Here is a 22778-nt window from a genome sequence, read left to right as displayed (position 1 = left end):
AACAAAAAAACAAACATAAAAATATGGATTTCGGCATAAAGATGTACGATTCGAATCGAAATTATGCAACAAACACGGAAATCAAGAGGATTACATGTGAATTCGAAAAATCTAGAAATATGTTGCCTTATGTTAAGGGAGCATTTCACCCTTTGCTTCTAAAATCGTTCGTAGTGGTTAAATAAACACTAGTGCATTACATCCCACTCCAACGGATGAGCACGTATTGTACATTATTCATTCACCTGTGGCTGAAATGAAGTATAAATCCATTGTTTGTGTTGTTGTTTCTAATTAATAGTATTACCCCCAGACAAAAAACACAACCATTTGTTCTTTGTGTTAAGGGCAGCACAAAACTTATTCAATTTACGATGCTTTATAAGTTGAAACAAGTGTATTTATCTTGAGTAATGTGTTTGAAAACACACACAATCTTAGATCTCGTTTCTAGTCTTTCAGTAAAATGATTTTGCTGAAGTAACAAAGGAATAACAGACAACCACTTTAAATACGTTAGAACCTTTTGGTCTTGTTACTTATAGCTTAAAGTACGCAATCAGAAACTGGTTAAAATTGTGTTCCATATTATTGATTTGGTTATTCTTATACTAAATATAAACAGTTTTTCCTACCTACAGTACAAATGTTTCTAATAAATTAACGGATACTTTATATTAATGCGTTGGGATAATTAATGAAATGCTATATAAACAAAAAACAATTTGTATTATAAAATGTCTGATAAATTCACTAAGTGCTACATGAAAACTGCACTACAAAAGTGACTTACATATTCACCAAGTGATACATTAAAATTGAATTAAAGAAGTGTTTCAATTTCACTCAGTGATAATATATTTATCTTTAATGAGAAAGTGTTAGACACCTTTAGTATGCGTAAGGTGATCCTGGTTGGCTAAAGTAAAATGCAGATATTTTCCACAATACTTAAATTTATGCCTGTCTATTTGATAAACAACCATGGTCACTTTTCTTAAGCTTTTCATGATTTATGATACACTAAAATTTTCATTGTGTTTGCTGAGCATTAAACGAGTCTTTTATGACCTCGCAATCTTCCATATACTTATATATCGGTTTCAATGGGTTTCTACCCATGGGTTCACTGAGGACTCAGCTGCTTTGGGAAGTTTTAAAATATTCGTGGTGTTCGAAAATTTTGTGACGTATTTCAAACTTTAACTACACCAAAACCGTAGCATTTGCGTACTTAGTGGTTGTGGTGAGTGAAGGGCACATGTATGCAGTTTTTGCCATACATCATTTGCCATCAGTACGCCTCTACATGTGCTCCGTTTGTGGCCCTCAATATTTATCTGTGTGTTGGTCAGCATATCGGGCATCACAGTTGCTATTTTATCGGTGATCCGTTCACGTAGTGTCCCCAAAGCAGTCACCTTTGTCCTGTAGACAATGTTCTTCACATAAATCTAGAGAAAAAGTCCAGAGAAGTGATATCTGGAGAGTGTGCTTATCGCAACACCTTTCTTGTGTAGCACTCTTCCAACTGTCAGTACCATTTTTTTGACATAATTCTTAACTGTTGAATCTTTTCCATACATCTTACGATATTGTCTTTGCAAAAGAATGGGCGATTTCATCTATGTTATCCACAGGACGCACATAGGTTTCTCTGTCGCCATGTTTGTTAATAATGTTATAAGTGATTACACTTAACATGGCAAAAGAACTACATGCATGTGCCCTTCATTCGCCACAAACCGTTAGTTCGTAACTGTTACTGTCTTTTCGTGATTTAAGTTTGTAATACATCACATAAGTTATTGATAGTTGCAAATAAATAATATTAGAAAATTGCTTGTTACCACCTACTATACTTTTTACGTTGTTTGTTGCCATTGAATTGTTGTAATTGCCCGTTTTCTTACATAGTTGTAAGCACCTTTTTATGTATTATCTAAATAGAATGGTGTAACCTCATAAAAAATTAACTTTAATTTACTTTCTATTTACAGTTCCAAGTGATTTTTCATCTAGTCATCGGATTCTTATGGATGATCTACTGGAACTTTTGAGCAGCTTAAAGGCAAAGTGTGAAGACAAAAGAGAAAAAACAGCGCCCCCTGATGGAGGTGTGTTGACTTAATAATTAATGTTTGTGAGTCATTGGTGCGTTTATTCAAGTTCTTTGAAATTATTGTAATTTTCATAATGAAAGAACATTTTTCTCAGGTGTCACAAAAGAATCAATTTTCGTTTGTTTGTTTGTTGTTAATTACAAAGCTTCACAATGGGCTATCTGTGCTGTGCCCACCACAAGTATCGAAGCCTGGGTTTTAGGTTATAAACCTTCAGAATAAAATAATTGCAACACACTGGCTAAGTTTAACAGACATATCGAAGAACGACTTTTCTCACCTAAAACAAATATAATTATTGCAAAACCTCTAAACAACTCATCATCATTGTTCCTTAAGTGCATGTATGCTGTCAAACGGTAATCGTAAAGTACGAACAGTAACTGGTTGTTATTTGAATCATATCTCAAAAACATATACCCAAGAATTTCTTTAGATTCAACAACTAAGTTTTATGCAAATGAGGTAAGGAACCGTGAATAAAGTAACATGTGTCACCTACTTGTAATGACTAATAATAATGATTGAATGGTGTTTTATATTTATGTTTGTTCATAGGTAAGCTCTGTTTTAAATGACAAATTTTATGTTGCAATATTCCTATAAAAACATAACGTCTAAAGAGAAAAAGTTATTAATCCAAAAATTGTGAGTTTAGTTCGTGAAGTGGCTATTATTGCAGAGATTTTGAGCCCATAAGTAAATTGGTATTGTTTATTGATCACACATGCCTCTTTGACTCACTTTATATATTTTTATTGGAAAAAAAGTTGACTTACCCCAAAACGTTTGGTATTTTCAGCCTGAATGTCCTAGTCTTTTCTAATTTATTACTTCTGACCTGAAGAAGGTTGACAAATCAATGATACTCATTGCCTACGCGGCTACTCTTGCCACTTTTATAACACTGTCACAGCATAAATTGCCAAGATTGCTCAAAGATACGTCACGTCTGAAACCTTGGACCTATTAAACCGCAGCCCTGCAAGCTTATGATTAGGTTATATGCATATCAACTAGAAAAATATGATGAAAATAATCCATAAAAATTACGAGCATTACTGTAACAGATTAAAAGTCTTCTTTGGAGTTTTTTCTTCTTCTCTTCAATTCCATTCGGTCTCACAAAAGCTTCCAGAAAGAAATATGTAGACTTTTTGAATTGGTTCTTTCTATAAACAAGAAGTTAAAACTAACTTTCTATTGCTTGCTTTCAAATTTTATCAAATTTTATTCATGACGACTGCAGAATTTAAAACAAAATTGAACAGCTCCATTTGTTCTACAATAGCTCACTTTTCTGTACGTTTTGCGACTAAAACAGGTTTCATAGACTTCGTGTTTAAAGTTTGAACCTCGAAGTATATACTGATTCTAAGAAAAAAAAATTATGTGGAACTCATTCTTTGTAAATAGTTTCCTTGTTAAAAATTTAAAATATGAAAGGTTGCTTTGTTTACTGTATATACTTCAGTTTTGATGTATAAAGAATTCAGGCAGAAGTCTGCTGTGTAATTCTAATATAACACTTAGGGTAAGAAACTAACTAGAGGAACCTGTTGACATCAGTCGGTGAAGTACTGGTTGTGTTTCTGTTATTTGTTTCGTATATTAAAGATAGAAAATTCATATATAAATTCATGTAGATTATAGATAATAATGTTATCTTCCCATCAGTTACTTCTGGCTGTTTCTTAGAGTTAGAATACTATGAATAATGTCCATTCCACCCAGAAAAGTGCGAAACATAACTTAACAACAAACATATGTTAAAAATAACTTCGACTTTCATCGGATCTATTGAGTCTCAAACTGGTTATGTCACTGGTATTTTAAATACACGTCACACATTTGTACATTTTCCTGGCATAGTCTGACTCATATAATAAGTGCTCAACTGTAAAAAAAACAGCTTAAATGTTGACGCTCTAACTAATTTGGAGTTGTTATGCGTTTGTTGTCTTGAAAGCCTCTCAAGTAATTGAAAGTTTAAAGAGCGAAATCAGTTTTATCTAATAATCCCCTTAAAGCTCGATTCCTTAGATTGAGAAATGTTTATATTACTATTTGCTGTACTTACCAGGTAAGATTGGTTTTCTTCGAAATGAGAAAAAACTGTTTTTATACCTTAGTCCTGCTGAATATGCTTGGTTATTTCTTCTCGATTTCTACGTATTTTTATGATATATCCTTCCATCCGGTTCTTCTCTGCATAAAAAAAAAAGCTTAAATGGAGCCATTTTGTTCATCTTTTTGGACATTAAGAAAACTGTTTTGGGTTGATAAGAACGAACACTATTTCATACGTTGTCTGAACTCTGTCTTAAGATTAGCTTCATATCTCCAGCTTGCACGAATTTTGCTGTGCCTTTTAGACTTCATAATTACTAAATGTCAAAATTACGTTCCTGCGTAGTTTCTGTGACGATAGCTTAGATTTATTGTAGATTCAATGTGAAGGGCGTTTCGAAAGATTGTCTTTATTAAGATGTATTTTAACTGGAATCAGAGCTCGATCAGATAAATAAAGAGAAAAGGTTCGAGTTTACTCCAACTTTAAAGGCGCTGAGAGGAAATACTTGCGTTCACTTCATAAATTACTGTCTCTTCGCTAATTGGGTGTCAACCCATGTAGATTTCGCGAAGTTTCGTTTAATGTCGAAATTGCTTCATATGCTGAAGAACGTCTTTTCTTCTGCAACCAAATTTCACCAGTTTCTAAGCAAACTAAAGCATTAAACTGATTTATCTGCTATTCTTGAACACGGTTTCATCGTGGTTTAGTTCGGCACGTTTGGCAAATCACTAATAAAGTTCCTTTTATATTGGTCATCCGGGACTGAACTGAAGTACAAAGACACTAATGTAAAACACTATGTATGGATTTTTTTAATGTTTTTACGTGATTAGATAAAACTGTTTAGGTCAGCTTTGTTTGTCTTACTTTGTTTATTGTATGAAATCATTATAATTGTGCTTAATATTTAAAACATTTGAGACTCCATGCCGACATTACCGTTATTAATTCAAAGCTTATTCAATTTGTTGAGATAGATATATATAATGCAAATAGACACATCTCTATAGTGTGACGACCTTGTTTGTATCGCAAACGACCTTGTTCGATTAATCGATAAATTACATGTACCTTTATAAAATACAGAGGTTCAGCACGTTATATTAAAACGATTTTGGAGCATAACCACGTCTTAACAGTCGGTATCGCCAGTTCTAGCCATACTCGATCTTACAAACATGCATAATAGCTCTGAATAAAAAAGGCTCTGCCTTATGGTTTCCATCTCCAAAGCACATGAATCCTCTCTGCTGCTTTCTATAATCTATCTAGTGTAGGAAGACGATGGTTTCCAAGTGCTCGTTTCAACATTTTGATTGCACAGAAATCCATAGTAGTTACGAACGCTGATTTGACCCATATATCTTTGTATACAACAGCATGAATACCTATTTGATTTTCCAGCTATTTGAGGTATGCGAAAGTTGAATGGATATGTCATGGAAGCTACTTGTGTACTCGTGACTTGTGTCGTTTCTTTGCAGACGGAAATATTTCTTGATTGCGTTGTACACAGTTCCCTGGAGCAAGTTTACGGATTTTGCCACTGGTCTTTCTGTTCGTGGATTCTTATTTGTTACAAAACGCTGTACTTTCCTTACCACGGCTGGGGTACGACTTGCTGCAGGTCTCTTACTGGATGGTCTTGGGTTCCCAAGTTAATCCATATTCCTTTTTTCAAGTGCCATTAAGTAAAAGGAATATTCCTGTTTTTGAAATCTGAAATCATCGAACACATCTTTATAATCTGAGTATATAAATATCTTACATCAGAAAGAACTTTTACCCTTCCCAAAAGTGATCACTTTTCGGTGGACTTACAATACTAAAATCCGGGGTTCGATTCCCAGCGGGAGACACAGCAGATAGCCCAATGTGGCTTTGCTCTCAAACAAACAAATGAAGTAAAAATGAAATCTCTAACCCTAGAAAGGTTTATATCAAATTGGTGTCTCAAATTGTATCTTAACTTTCCCAATCTCTCTATATTTAATAAAATCCAAAAATGTTTAACATAATAAGGCGCTTCTATAATAGGATTATAAACATGTGATTAAGAAATCTTCGTTAAAACCCTAATAAACAAAATCCTTAAAAAAATGTTTTCAAACATACTGCATATCAAATTTCTGATTTTTAAAATATAATTTTATGTCATTCATTATTGCCTTATAATGCCACTGCTCAACTTTTTAGCATACTTTATATTTGAACTGTTAGTGTTGAAATCACTTAAGTTACTGGTATTCGTAAACATAACAATAGATGGTACTATTTTCTTCTCCTACGTAGCTGATATTTTGTGAACTGATAACTCTTAAATCAGTTGCTACATAATATACAGACATATTTATTTACTAATAAGAATCGTGAATAACACTGTATATACTATGGCATCCAACATGATTGACTTCTCGATAAAGAATGTGAATTGAGATCAATATGAACATTTTAAGTACACATACATGATTGTAGCAAGCGACCGTGGCGTTTAAATATATATATACAAATCAAAGCCAAGACCTTCACTACGAGACTTGAAAAAAAACAAAGAAACTTGTCTACTATTAATCCTCAGGCCTTTTTATTACCATTAACTCATAACGGAAGATGTCTGTGGTCATATCTCCCAAAAGCGTTGGGAATATTCCATCTTTCAGACATGGTCCAAACACAGATGTACAACTAGATAGCTACTATTGAGAATGAAATTAAGGGTTAAGAGTTGAGTGCTTAAACCACAACGTCTCAAATCCTTCTGCCTTTTGCTGTTTGAATCCAGTTGTGATTCTCTATAGCATCTACTTAGTTCGATACTTGTGTTTGGATCATGTCTGATAGATAAAATATCCCCAGTGCTTTTGGAGAGCTATTACCACAGACATTTTCCGTTGTGAGTTAATGGTAATGAGAAGGAATGATAATGGTCAAAGTTTCTTCGTTTTTTATCAGATTTCATAATGTAGTTCTTGGCTTTGGTTTGTATTAACGTCATCGTTGGTGTATAGTGCTGATTGGCTTTGGTTTGTATTAACTTCATCGTTAGTGTATAGTGCTGATTGGCTTTGGTTTGTATTAACTTCATCGTTGATGTACAATGCTGATTTGATTGCCTATATACAGCTGATTTAATTTATAGTATTAGAACTTTTGACTTATATATGTATATAGTTTTGGTATTTTAATCCTGAAGTATTCAAGCATTCATACGTTTTCAATTTAGTATGACTGCACATCTTTCCCTCAAAGACTTGGTGGTCTCAAAAGCTTCAAGTCATGTGCGTTCCTTTCATATTTGTATTTACGAAGATTATTTATTCATTTATTGAATTTACAACAACATCTCAGTCTTAAACAAATGTACACCAGTGCACCAAGAGAGATTCCTCGAATATAGTGATTCATTTTATTAATTTTTGCCACAAATAAGAGTGAAAGTATGATGATGAGCATGAAAAGAAAGAATACATTGGACAAGTTATGATACTGCGTAAGATTTTCTCAAATACGGTTGGCTTTCCAAAAACTCTGAATAAATCTAATAAATGCCGGTATATATATATATATATACAAAGAGAGACTTAGCTTTCAAATTATAGACTTATTAGCATAGCATTTGCTGCCGACGTGGTTCACACCTTGCATCGTACTCATTAACTTTCTTTTTTCCTGTTGCAACACTCATTATAACTAACTGACCAAAGATCATTCACTCATTTTCTAAGTAAAATACGTAGACCAGCTAGCAGTACTTATGGAAATTAATTTTGTTGTATTAAGTACACTTATTTCTGGCAGATAACCTTAATATACACGTGAAGTATTACTTTCTCAATCTTTATTTTCACTTCATCGTACTTACGTCTGATTTTCTTTGTTTATTTGTTGTTAAGCCCAAAAATACATAATGGGCAAATTTTGCTGTGCCTACTATTGACATTGAAACCCGGTATTTAACGTTATAAGCCTTTAGACTTAACACTGAACCACTGGGAAATGGGTGCCTACGTTTAAAATTTCTTTAAAATTACATTTGTAATTTTTATTTTTTAGTCTTTGTGTATGCGTGAAAATAAATTGTTCTTACTGATCTCTTATTGCTTCGACTAAACGTAGGTTAGAAACTATTGAAATAACACTAGACAACAATAAATAATTGTTATATAACTAAAAACAGTGCAATCAAGATTGTGTACACCAGATTGAAATCTACTGGATTAAGTTTTTACCGTTCCCCGGTGGGATAACTTTGACATAAACTTTATGCTTAACTTATACTTCAGAAACTATCTGAAATTTAAATCAGTAAATGCATAAGAAATGTATGAGGCGTATTTAAAGAATCACGTTTATTTAGAAATTTATGTCTTCAACTATACATAAAAGTTCAAACTTAATCTTTTTAAACACAATTTTTATGTGAAGTTCTGCCTAATTTTAATACTTTAACATCTGTGTGCAACTCATTTGCAGGCTATCAAACAGTTTACGACGTCAATCGCTGAGCTTAGCAGTTTGTGAAGACTTGTTTTGGTCGTTAAAATTGTTTCAAAATTATTTTAAAGAAAGCTCTAAAATACAACATCTCTACGATTCCTCCCTCTCTCTGATTGTGAAGTGTTAAATTAGACGGAACTCTCAAAGTAAGATTTTATTTGATGCTTAGGAATGAATTGATTCTGAAAGATAGTTCACTCTAGCTGTTGCGGAAGATGTAGTAAAATGTTTTCCAGATGATTATTAATCTCAACAATAGTTTTATCAAGTAACAGTTCTAATTTATCGATAAAATATCTAATAATGTCATCGTTTTTCCAATATCGTTTTCTATTACTAAATGAAACATGATTTCATGCATATACAAATAAAAACCTCTTAACCATATTATCTGAGCTTTATGTTCAAAGCACTTTTCAATGCACGTATGCTTTTAACTTTTCTTTATCGAGTGGAGTTTGTGTAACTGCAACAGTTTGTTGCTTCTTGTAATAACAGCATAGAGATTTATTCAGTTGTTAAAGAAAACATTTACTACTCTTCTATAGTAGTTAAAAGTTTCTATAAAGTAGTGAGTGGAAACGAAGAGATCCTTCTTATACTGGTACAAAGAACATAGAAACATCCTGCTATAATTTACCTATACAGGCAGCTGAAAATGGACATCTTTTAACTATAAATCCAGCGTCAAAGTCTAGCCACCCAGAAGATACACAGATATACAAGTATATCTATATATCTGCAATGCAGGAGAGTCGAGGATATGTATGGTGAAGACTAAGGCTGAGCACTTTATGCTCTATAAACACAGACAATGAAACTGGCTGGATAATAGAACAAAACGGGGCTTCATACAGAGTAAGTTTGAATTAAATAATGGAAAATGATTTACATACGGAACACAAAAGACACCAGAATAGAAAAACTGAATTTTCTTTCAAGAAACTGAACTGACACTAAAAACGCTAAAAAATGCACGTAGAACTTGAAGAAATAACGCACTCTAACACGCAGAACTTGAAGAAATAACGCACTCTAACACGCAGAACTTGAAGAAATAACGCACTCTAACACGCAGAACTTGAAGAAATAATGCACTCTAACATGCAGAACTTAAAGAAATAACGCACTCTAAGCTATCTTAACAAAGGTTAAGAAGAACGAGTTTCATTTAAGTGTCTTTTAAATTTCAAGCTAGGGTATATTAAAATATAAAGCGGCGTTGCCACTAATAGTTGAACCAATTACAATCAGACTTACTTCAAACGACAATCGGACAGATAGACTTAAATTATCAAATTTAGCCCACCAAAATCCAATTCGTCCATTAGATGGTCGAGACAGCTTAGATTAGCACCCACTATAGTAACTACACAGTTGGTGCTATGTTGGCACTGTTTTAAAATAAAGCTTATTTATTTGTGTCGGAAATTCGCGCAAAGTTACACAGGGGCTCTCTGCGCTAACCGCCTCTAATTTGTTAACTTAGAGACTACAGGAAAATAGCTACGCAACAGCACCTACAACCAAATTTGAGCTACTTTAATCGAATGGCGGAGTATTACCGTCATTCTTTTAAAGTATCCACAGTAAAGGGACGTGAACCATGGACCCTCAAATTCACAGCCATGCATGCTAACCACTAAGCACCATTCAGACATCCAAATTAGAAAGAAAGAAATTGATGGCGTAAAGCCACTGTAAGAATACAAACGAGAGAATTATTCAGTCTCTTTCTGGTTAGAAAACCAATAAATAGACCATCTTAGAAAAACGTCAAAACTTCCTCGAATATTCATCCGCTTCTCGCTCTCGCATTTATTAAGTGTGCTATGATGGCAATTTGTTATAATGAGGCTTCACTTTTTATTTTCAGTGTGCAATGAGTCCTTAGTAGTTTTTAAAACAACGTAAAAATCATAATAAGCTATTTCTAAATTCTTTTTTTTTATCCTTGCGTTTATTGACTTTTAGTAGCAGCTCATAAATATATAAAATACCTTATTAGAAGACCACTCTAAATGTTTGTTAAAACAACTTTTTCAGTGTTTTCTGATAGAATGTTTCAATTTGAGTAGATGGAAAGATTATAAAGAATTCCTTTTGAGCTTACATGCTCGTAAAAACAGACTTTGTTAAGGTTGTTCAATGTTTTACCAGTTAGATAACAAGATGTGGGTGTCTTCTTTGGTTTGAATGCTAGTGTTTTAAGTGTATCTTGTTCAACAGTTAGTTCCTGTCTTAGAAATAACTTTGATGGCTTTATATAAAAGCCATTACTTTTGTTGATGATAATGATAAAAGAACACAAAATCGTATATAGCAAATGTTTCGTTTACTGTGGTTTTTTACTTTCGTTGATAATAATGATAAAAGAACACAAAATCGTGTATAGCAAATGTTTCGTTTACTGTGGTTTTTCACTTTCGTTGATAATAATGATAAAAGAACACAATATCGTGTATGGCAAATGTTTCGTTTACTGTGGTTTTTTCACTCTCGTTGATAATAATGATAAAAGAACACAATATCGTGTGTAGCAAATGTTTCGTTTACTGTGGTTTTTCACTTTCGTTGATAATAATGATAAAAGAACACAATATCGTGTATAGCAAATGCTTCTTTTACTGTATTTTTCACTTTCGTTGATAATAATGATAAAATAACACAATATCGTGTATAGAAAATGCTTCTTTTACTGTGTTTTTCACTTTCGTTGATAATAATGATAAAAGAACACAATATCGTGTATGGCAAATGCTTCGTTTACTGTGTTTTTTTCATTTCGTTGATAATAATGATAAAATAACACAATATCGTGTATAACAAATGCTTCTTTTACTGTGGTTTTCACTTTCGTTGATAATAATGATAAAAGAACACAATATCGTGTATAGCAAATGCTTCTTTTACTGTGTTTTTCACTTTCGTTGATAAACTTTCTGTACAACTTAGTCTTGAGTCACATACATTTTTGTTTATTAGGAATTGTCCATATTATTTCTCTGAAAGATAGTTTTAACGATGAGTTTATTTCATCTTAAATCAAACTGTGCAAACATTAGGTACAGGTTTTTAGGTTTGCTTGACTCCAAATGAAATATGGATGAAAAACAATACAATTTAGAATCACTTCCTGTGGATGTTAGAAAATACGAAGAGAACAGAAAATTTGAATTTCTTAAATAAATCTTACGTTTCCCCAAGTCCAAAAAAAACATCAAGTATTATACATTTTTGAACTAAAGGTACACTTTGAAATATATTTCCAAAAAAATCTTAAGACTGAGAAACCCAAACTACTGTAGTATTTCATGCAACTTTTCTTATGAAAGAGATTTCACTAGCTGCTTTAAAATTATTTGCACGCATTGATTATTTTAGTTTTATCTTTTCGTATGCTCTTGTCTATTATCAATATTCATGAGGTAGCGAATTTCTTGTAAAAATGATTGTTTGTTTTCGTTACGCTCAAAGCTACACAAAGAACTAGTATATGGCCTGTCCACTGCTGGTGTCGAAACCCAATTTTTAGTGTTATGAACCTTCAGAATTATGGCTGAGCCTCCGGGAGTGCAGTGAAAAGTTGCTAAAATGAAATATTTACTGAACGATCTCGGAATGCAGAGAGAGCTAAAATATATTTACAAAACCTAAGACTAATTATATATATATATATTTAACGAATAATCAATCATGTAGGTCTTATTCAGCAATAAACATCATAAATCTTCACAAAATAACCTCAGAACTATTATTCTGATAACAGAAGTATCCGTAGATTTCTATATATATATAGATAGAGAGACATCTAAGGTATTATATATTATACATTTCTGAACAAAAAATATACTTTAAAGTTTATTTAATAAAGATCTTAACCTAAAAAGTGCAAACTACAATAGTGAGTCAGACAAATTTTCTTATGAAAGAGGTTTTTTCTCCATCATTTTATTATATATCCCCAATGAGGCAGTGATAAGTTTATGAACTTACAACACGAAAATCCAAAGTTTGATTCCTCGCGGTAGATAGAACGGATGTAGCCCAGTGTGTAGCATTGTACTAAAAAACATATTATTACAGTTTTATTTAAGCGTTTTCAATGAATTTTATATTTGATTATTGTCAGTCACACAGAATAATATAACTCATTTATTTTCAAATTTACAAAATTAAAATATTTAATTTGATTCAGAATTAGAATCACAAATTTAAGGACAGAGTGCACGTTCAGAAGAGAAACTCCTTATAGCACATGCATTTCGCATATTACTTCTATATGACAGGGATGTCACATGTTGTACTAGTAATACAATAGCTTGGCTCAAAACTGACTTTTGGTGAATTACTTGAAACTTTCAAGTGCCCTGTGATCTTGTTTGTTTTGAGCTGTGCCTACAAACTAATATGACTGGATTTCATATTGATGTTGCAGGCTGATTGTTGATTTACAATGGCTAAGTGTACCCAATTTCTAACGGGAAGTGTTCTTTTATACATATAGAGAGACACCGAAAGATGGATTTTATATATTTCATGTCACAGTGAGTACAAGTAAATTCACAAACAGCCAACGAATGCTTGCTTTTTTATACACTTTCTTGGAATATTTAGGTCGTAAACTTGATAGAGTGGTAGCTTTCCTAAAACATTCTCGTGTAGACTCAACGATAACACGGATTTCAACTTCAGCCATTTTAGGATTAGAGGTAGAGCTCAAACTTAGCCACATCTCAGACTGGCGATAGTTTTCTAATAGCTCACCAAAAGCCACATTCGAACCAAATTGTTTCGGCTGTTTCTTTACTGATGAAATGGGAATGATGTTGCTTGGATTGATCCACGTTAGGCATAAGCAGTGATAAGCTACAATTCTACAGTAATTGTGAGAGACTGAATTTTGTATAACTGAATTAAATATCAATATCACTTCAACATCTGTAGTTGTTTGTTGAACTATTTAATTTTACTTCCCTATTTACTATCGTATAATAATTCTGTATTAAATATAATGTGCATTCATGACTTTAAAACTAGTGTTGTAATTAAATACGTTAATGTATGTTCAAATTAAGCGATTATTCAAAGACCAAGGTCTCCAGAGAAAATATTCGGTTTTGCTTTCACACCAAAACAATTTCAGTGAAATATTCGTCTCTGTATAGCTTAAATGTATAGTTTAAAGTCATTGCTTGTAAACTACTCTGTCATTGATATTATTATCAAGGGATCGATTGTAGTATTAGACTGGATATCAGTTATATGTATAGTATGGAAAGATAGATATAATGCACAAACACACACACACTAAATATTTCCGAGCACAATTACTAAGAATACAATGTTCTTGTTTCAATAATACATACACAATGTACTGTTCAGAGCAGAACTTATTTCTCTGAGAGGAGACGTATTGGCAGTACATACAGCACTGTTGATACTAGAATTTATTCTACTGAGAGTAGGATTATTAGGAGTTTATGTGATACTGTTGAGAGCAGTGCTTATGTTACTGAGAGGAGAATTAGCACAAAATATGATACTGTTGAGAGCAGTGCTTATGTTACTGAGAGGAGAATTAGCACAAAATATGATACTGTTGAGAGCAGAACTTATTTTATTGATGGGAGGAATATTAGCATTACATATAATACTGTTGAGAGCAAAACCTATTTTACTGAGGGAAGAGGTATTAGCGCTATATAAAACAAAACACTGTTGAGAGCAGAACTTATTTTACTGAGGGAAGGAGTACTAGCAGTGCATCTCATACTGACAGTAAGATTTACCTTATAAATAGATATGTCTGTATTTAGAAGAGTTTTAGCACTACTTATGACGCCCGTGGGAGTTGAATTTAAACTAGCAATACATGTTACTGTTGAGACCACTCCTTAAAGTACAGATCATGTCATTTTAATTATCAGTCTGTCTTAGACATCCATATGTATTAGTCTTCACTGAGCAAGAAAACTAACGGTAAACTGGAATTCGTAATGTTATAGCTATAACAACGTATTAATCACTGTCAGCCGCCTTCTCAGTTCATTGTTTTGTAAATTAGGCATCTGGTTTTGTTTGTCTGTTTGATTTAGAGCAAAGCCACATTAATCTATCTGTTGTGTTCACCGCGGGAATCCAGCCTCGGATTTTAGCATTGTAAGTCCGTAAACTATACGCTATTCCACGAGTGCGTCAGGCATCTGGTAATTAGTGATTGAAATGAAATGAAAATGATTGATCAGTTAGCATATGCTGTATATAGTGACCTCACACGATCTTGTTTAATTTATTTCCTTGAAATGAATCACAAAGTTTGCCGTTTTCAAAATTGCCCGTGAACCATGTCTAGACCCCAAAGAGGGTATATGGGTATTTCAATCATTTGGAGTGCCATTAAACAAACGTAAGCCTACCTACCAATGAAAGCTGGCTGTTGCAAGTTGGCATACATTCTTTAGTAGAAAGTGGAGTCGCTTAAAAAAAGGCTATGTTAGTTTAGGTTGGGTTAGATTAGAAACAAAACAATAACAACAACAACAAAAAGTCAATCGTACAGTTCCTCAAAGACAAGGACATACCAGGCCATCATCCACAATACAGACAGACGACCACTATCTGCTAATTCTAGCTCGCAAAGAACCGCCGAATCACATCCACTACAGGATGTGATGTCAGTGTATGGATGCTTAGAAAGGAACCACTGAATTAGATGTTTGCCTCCACTACGGGATGTGATGTCAATGTATAGATGCTTAGAAAAGAACCACTCAATTAGATGTTTGCCTCCACTACAGGATGTGATGTCAGTGTATCGACGCTTAGAAAGGAACCACTGAATTAGATGTTTGCCTCCACTACAGGATGTGATGTCAGTGTATAGACGCTTAGAAAGGAACCACTGAATTAGATGTTTGCCTCTACTACAAGATGTCATGTCAGTGTATAGACGCTAAGAAAGGAACCACTGAATTAGATGTTTGCCTCCACTACAGGATGTGATGTCAGTGTATAGACGCTTAGAAAGGAACCACTGTATCAGTGTGTGTTTGTGTGTTTTGTTATAACAAAGCCACATCGGGCTATCTGCTGTGTCCGCCGAGGAGAATCGAACCCCTGAATTTAGCGTTGTAAATCCAATGACTTACCGCTATCTTACCGGAGAACTCCACTGAATCAGATGTTTGCTTCCAGTACAGGATGTTATGTCAATGTAAAGAAGTTATGCCAAGCACCCAGTGAGGTGCATTCTGCACATAGCAAGAAACAGAAAACCTGAAAAGGTGCCAAGAACATATTCTGTGGACCAAAGACGTGTGGAGAAATATTTCTTGTACCTGGCTACCGGATAAATATATATATATATATGTACTTATTTAAAGAGAATTTGAAACCTGAGATAGGTAGAAATATGAATTAGTGGATGTAGCGAACTTTACATCCCGTGGAATGTTATTAGAAGTAGCAATTTGTATGTTGAACTTATTTGGTTTCATGTGCGGTCGCAGCTTATGAATGAGCTCTTTTATACGAAGTTGTCCGTTCAAGTTATTTTATAATCTTAACAAAGACCAATGGAAAATAAAGCCTTCGTATAAAAGAGAGCTTGTTCAGCTGAAGCATTAAATTAATCAAGTCAGTTCAGCAAATAAATTGCTGCTTATATCATAACTGATATTTTTCTATATTTATAATCATCGCGTGGAATGGTGTAATTAATAACGTATGCTGGTGAAATTGGTCCTGTCTTAAGACTAATAGATAAGAACGTCTGTCCTAATATACTTAATATACTGAACTGGTTGACACATTCCTTAAAGAATGGAGTTGACATAATGTAGTGATCTGTAAACTCACTGAACTTCAATACTGTTGAGTATTCTCATGCGAAACAAGTCACATCCTGTCCAAATATTAAAGATTTCCCAGAAACTGCTCTTCCAGCGAAGTGATCGAAGATACCTCTGGACATTATCAGAACTGTAACTGTAAACAAACAGCATCAGTGCCAGGTTGTTTTTGGTTTTAAAGCGTAATATCAAAACTGTAAAGATTTAACTTAAGTAATGTCTTTCTGAGAGTGAATTTCTCCAGGTAATAGAGATTTGATAATCTAAGCTCTCAAAATATAAAAATATTTTATTTATTTACTTAATTTTTTAATTCATTTTTATCTTCTGTACAGCTAGCACCTGAAGAAGGTTTATGGTCGAAAAATTCTTCCTGGCTATTGTTTTTTAAATAAACAAATGGCAAACAATTTTTATGCTTTGAGAATGTAGATCATTAAGTTTATATTAAATGCAAATATTTAAGGCCACGTCTACCAAATGTTAACTTACCGGCGTAGGCTTAACAATAAATTGTTTAAATTTTAGATTTATATGATTGATCATCATATCCCTTATTTCCCTAACAGATAACTGAAAAGATGACGGACGATATTTTATAACGATGTTTTTCTTTCTTATGGTTAAAGTATACATTCCAATTATCCTTCTATAATTCTTTTTACGATATACTTCTCAAGTAGTGGGCTTAACATTCCCATTGAATTTGCATGTGAATTACAAGTCATTCCACGGCGCAAAGTTTACAAGAGTCAGCAGCTACCACATACAGCCAGTTGGAGTCAAAATACAATGAGAAACATAGTTTACGAAGAACAGTGAATAGTGATATGATTGTTCGAAACACTTCAATTTGCCTACTGAAACCACAATCCAATGTAAGTAATGTTTTAAAGAAACGGAAGATAACTGATCGTTAACAAGGAATTTTGACTCGACCTTCCCAAAATTATTCACTTCTCGATCCACGCATTCTTTGGAATGTGTTATGAAATGTGCACCTTGACATTATATCCATTACTAAAGAATTTAATTAAAGTTCAAGAATGCAGGCCAGCACATCTACTGTGCACAAGGAGCTTCTTGCTGCTGGATCTCATTCACCATAGCTATGAATGCGAAACGTGGAACCTCATTGAACCTTGAGGATCGAAAATGGGATTCAAGACAATGGAAACACATCGCTTGAAGTGATATCTCTATACTCATTGTTTGCTCTGGATGGAAATGTCCTGGTCAGATGATACTTGAAGCGCTTTGAATATACTGTGTAGTTTCAAATATGAAAAGAAATGTGGGTCATGTCGTGGTAGGGGCCATTTTAACTGATTTGAATTTTATTCAATAGCTATAGTTAAGAAACGTATAATTGCCTAGTCATATTTTAATATTCTAGACAACGTTGCTCCAAGTGCATGAATCAAAATATGCAGAAGGATTATACCCTTTTTCAGCCTCATAATACATCATTCCAGACTACATACCGTGTACAACAACAGGAGAATCAGCAGATCTCGGTTCTGAAAAAAATTTAAAAATAAACTCACCCTTATTAAGATGGACTTCAACGACGAAACATTACATCTCCGTTATCAAAGTGTGCTGATACTTTTTAATATATACAGATGGTTGACTACGTTTTAATAAAACGATTTTGAATATGCAGATCAAGAAGTCACATGACAGCCACACGATGGACTACTTTTGAACATTATTTGATGTTACTTAGGTAGTGGGAAGGATATGTAAAAACTATTTCCATCGCAAAATATTCATACACTCAAACCATAAAGATGTGTTCTGATCGGTAATTTAGAATTTCAAAAAGTAAAAGAAAATGAATATGGATCAGTTTCTGGACCCAGAACCATCTAGAAAGAGATCTGCAACAAGTCTACCCCAGGCGTGATAAACAAAGCGCGGTCTTGCAACAGGTAAGCATCCATGAACACAACGATCAGTGGCAAACGCCGTACCCGTATCTTATAAAACACTACGCAACATTTACATACAGAATGATTATAAAGAAAACCTCGTATTTTAAACAATTGTGTCTTAAAAATACTTGTCTTAGGACAGCGTTTCCCAAACCTGTTTGGCCACGGAACACTTTTCAGCTGAGATAAAGCTTACGGAACACTAGACACGTGAAATATCGGTGTAGAGGGTATGTTGCGCGTGCTGAGCCCTCTAGATTTGTATATTATTCATTTATTTATTTAATCAAATTACATATTAATGAATTTTTTCATTTTTATGCTTATAATATATTTTAGGTACAAACATCTCCACTAAGATAATATGTAGAATAGATATGGCATCTTCTATAATTCTTCTTCAATGAGAAATCAATATTATCTAATTCTAATACATAAGAAACTATTTCATAATAAGTTATGATCGCACAAAAAGTGTTAAATATTTTATTAACATTTAAAGTCATGATTTTCTCCCGGAGCCACTATCAATCTCGGACGGAACATAGTTTGGGAAATGCTGTCCTAGGGAAACAAAATTTCATCACAAACATATTTTAAGATATAGTTGATGTATTTAGAATTTTCATGCAAAAATACATAATGGACTATCTGTGCATAGCTGTCCCTAATTTTTAACTGATAAACAAGAGGGAAGGTACCTAGTCAATAGTACCCACCAATAACCCTTTGGCTACGCTTCTCTGACCAAATAGTTGGATTCAAGTGTGACTTACATAGCGTACACACGACCCCAAATTGTGGAGAACGGTTTTGTAGTAGCTGTATTTGAACTATAAGTCGTTTGATTGATAATCCGGGCATAATATCAACTTAACCACGCTTGGAACTTAAGATATCTTGAGTTTTTTTCATATGATTATTATTTATAATAAAAGTATTAATACTGGAGAAGAATGCTTCTACATCTTCATTCCTTATTGTTTTGAACGCTAAATTGAAGATCATTGGTCAAACTAATTTTGATTTTGTTAGAGCATTTGACCATTAAACTAGGAAGATTTATCAATCCTGAATTATTCAAAACTCATTTTTAGTGCGCATATATTATATTCTTAATTTAACGAACTAACAGTTAAAAAATCCTTAAAAGTTGAATAATTCAATTTTCAAAACTCGTATATGTTTAATCTTTTCACCATAAAAAAATGAATGGACTTAGTAAAGATATAATGAACACAGAATAATAGGTTTCTTTTTTGTGAGTGTAAAACACTTAAATACACCATTTCGATTTGTAAATATAGTTTCTAACATTACATTTTCTTTGTTTCAAAGAAGGCTTATGTAGAGTAAAGTATATGAACGCGTTGTTTTAGTGGTAACACTACGTCAAAAACAAATTATCTTTCAGAAAGGTGCTCCCAGTGCTCATAAGTCAGAAGGATTATAAAGCTAAAATCTCGGTTCGATGTCCATTGTGGAGCTTTGTACTTAATAACAAACTTTCAGAAAGGAATTACTTTATATATCTCGCTTGGTTAAACATATTAAAACATAATTCTTAAATCATGAATAATAGTTTTGTTTGTTGTTAAACTCCTTTCGTTCAGTGGATTAGCGGTAAATCTGTAGGCCTATAACGCTAAAACAACCGGGTTTCGATACCCGCGTTCGGCACAGCACAGATAGCCTATAGTGTAGCTTTGCGCTTAACAACAAACAAACAAACCTCTATTTTAGCTCTAGTATTAGTTCTTTAACCAAGAACTTTCTTTAAAAGACAAATTTTTTTCGTCGTTTACTCTAGTGAGAATTTTGAACATACTGTGTTGTCTTCTTCAGATACACTCATATTCAAAACTACCACATACAAGAAATATACTGAGAAATATTGATTCATCGTGCTTATATAATAGTTAGCAAGTACATGTATATTTTCATCAGAAATTAATCAATATTAAAATGTTTTTAAAGAAAAATGGTGTCTCAAATAGTAGAATAGACAATATCGTACATAACTAATTAGATAAGGTTAATAGCATTAACAAATTAATACTCAAAAGAAAGATATCTATAATATTAACGTATGGGAGTAAACACGTATTAAATGTGAAGATTCAATTGCTTCATTAAACTATTTCGTAGGACCTATACGCATGTTCATTTAAAAGTAGTTTTTAAAGCTGAGAAAATAATACAATACCTATTTTCAGGTGCAAAGACAGAATCTCCTAATTATAATCATCTAAAGTGATTAGAGTACAATACTTTATCCAGGTACAAAGACAGAATTTCACACTTATACACACATAAATTGACTAGAATACAATATTTGTCAAGGTACAAAGATAGAATTTCACACTTATACACACATAAAATGACTAGAATACAATACTTTATCCAGGTACAAAGACAGAATTTCACACTTATACACACATAAAGTGACTAGAATACAATATTTGTCAAGGTACAAAGATAGAATCTCATACTTATACACACATAAAGTGACTATAATACAATATTTGTCAAGGTGCAAAGACAGAATCTCATACTTATACACATCTAAAGTGATTAGAATATAATTACCTTGCAAGGGGCAAAGAAATAATTTCACACTTATGCACATCTAAAGTGATATATTTGAGTTTAAATGTGGTAGAGGTAATTTTAGGTGTTGGTATTTGTGTATATGTTTTCTTATAGCAAAGCCACATTGGGCTATCTCTTGCGTCCACCGAGGGGAAGTTAGGTATTGATTCGACCACTAGAAGGTTAGAAACATGCATTAATGACTGACCATGGAAATTTTATGACGAATAAATAATACATCAAGTATATGTGTTCACGTGCATGACGAATGCGATATTGTCAGACATCACAGTATGTTTGAAATTCTCGCTAGATCACGTAACGAGGATAATTAAATTATAAAAAAAACGTTCTTGATTAACAGATAAAAAACAGAATAAAATTAGAGTTGAAAGAAATGGGTTCAACAACTGATGATATAAGATTTATGTTTGAGTGGGTAAGAATATTGGATGTGGTTAAACATATAGAAAATACACAATGGATTATCTGCAGTTTGTTCGTAACGATCGTTGTTCTACGTTATAAGCTTTTAAGCTTACCGCTAGGTCACTCTATATAATCTCCAATTAAAGGCGAATGATGAATGAAAGCCGATTTGTCGACTGCGTAACTTTAATTAGACATCAAAGATAAATGGCTTCCCAATCATGTTACTGTTTAGCTATGTTGTCGGCAGAGGCCAAATATAGAAAGTAATGTAAAAAAAAACTCATGTTTGCGCGTGTACATAAACATTTTTAAACAAATAGTTTGTTTGAATTTCGCGCAAAGCTACACGAGGGCTATCTGCGCTAGCCGTCCCTAATTTAGCAGTGTAAGACTAGAGGGAAGGCAGCTAGTCATCACCATCCACCGCCAACTCTTGGGCTACTCTTTTACCAACGAATAGTGGGATTGACCGTCACATTACAAATAGTATTTTTTAATTAAAATTTAAAATATAAATTGTATGGTTTAGGTAATCACATTAATGCAACAGAGAGAAGTGACAAAGCTTACTAGCACGTGTAAGCGACGTAATACATACACACACATGGTAAAGAAATGATAGGGCTAGTAATTGGTTAGTCCTATTGAAATCAACCTGTTCCAGGTGTTTATTAAAAGAGTTTACAGAATTGTGAGTAGTTACATAGTGAAATATTAAAGATTAAGAAAGGTTAAAAATATATATATTACTGAGAGCGTCCCAGTGGTTAGCGTGTCGGATTGTAGAGCTGAAGTTACCGAAAAAAAAAGTTACAAAACATCGCGATATGCATTTTGAAATCGTGAATAGTTTATAAAAGCGACAAGAGTAATAGTCTAAACGTTGGTGGACTAGTTGTTTTTAATCTATCGCTTCACAATTAGGGACAGCTAGTGCACATAGGCCACGAGTAGCTCTGCGTGATATTCAGCAAATAAAAAATAATAATTAATTTCGTTTAAAGTTAGATGATGATAATGTCCTGGAACAAATTTATCACCTCTGAAAATCTGTAATTTACTGTTCTTAAAATAACTATAGTTTTAGTCCTAACCAAACAGAGAAACGCATATCCAGAAAATATTATCATTGGGCAAAGAAAAACGAAGCTATAATACTCTTAACGCATTCTTCTCAAAAATATATTCTGCTGTGGTATATATAAACTTGAATTTTATTTAACTGCATAAAAATATATATATATATATATATATATATATATATATA

At 33.1% G+C, this 22778-nt stretch overlaps 1 protein-coding gene across 1 annotated transcript in view; it reads left to right on the top strand.

The window, feature by feature from the left end:
* LOC106465012 (parathyroid hormone/parathyroid hormone-related peptide receptor-like) overlaps positions 1-22778 on the top strand; it is a gene marked incomplete at its 3' end in the record, with an annotated part of 131831 nt that overhangs the window by 44244 nt on the left and 64809 nt on the right. The window contains 1 exon segment of the mRNA XM_022392836.1: positions 2001-2117. Coding sequence (XP_022248544.1) covers positions 2036-2117 — 82 coding nt within the window.

The sequence above is a fragment of the Limulus polyphemus genome, unplaced genomic scaffold (genome assembly GCF_000517525.1).
Source record: "Limulus polyphemus unplaced genomic scaffold, Limulus_polyphemus-2.1.2 Scaffold1811, whole genome shotgun sequence".
Classification (NCBI taxonomy): Eukaryota; Metazoa; Arthropoda; class Merostomata; order Xiphosura; family Limulidae; genus Limulus; species Limulus polyphemus.
This window is presented reverse-complemented; position numbering and strand designations above follow the sequence as displayed.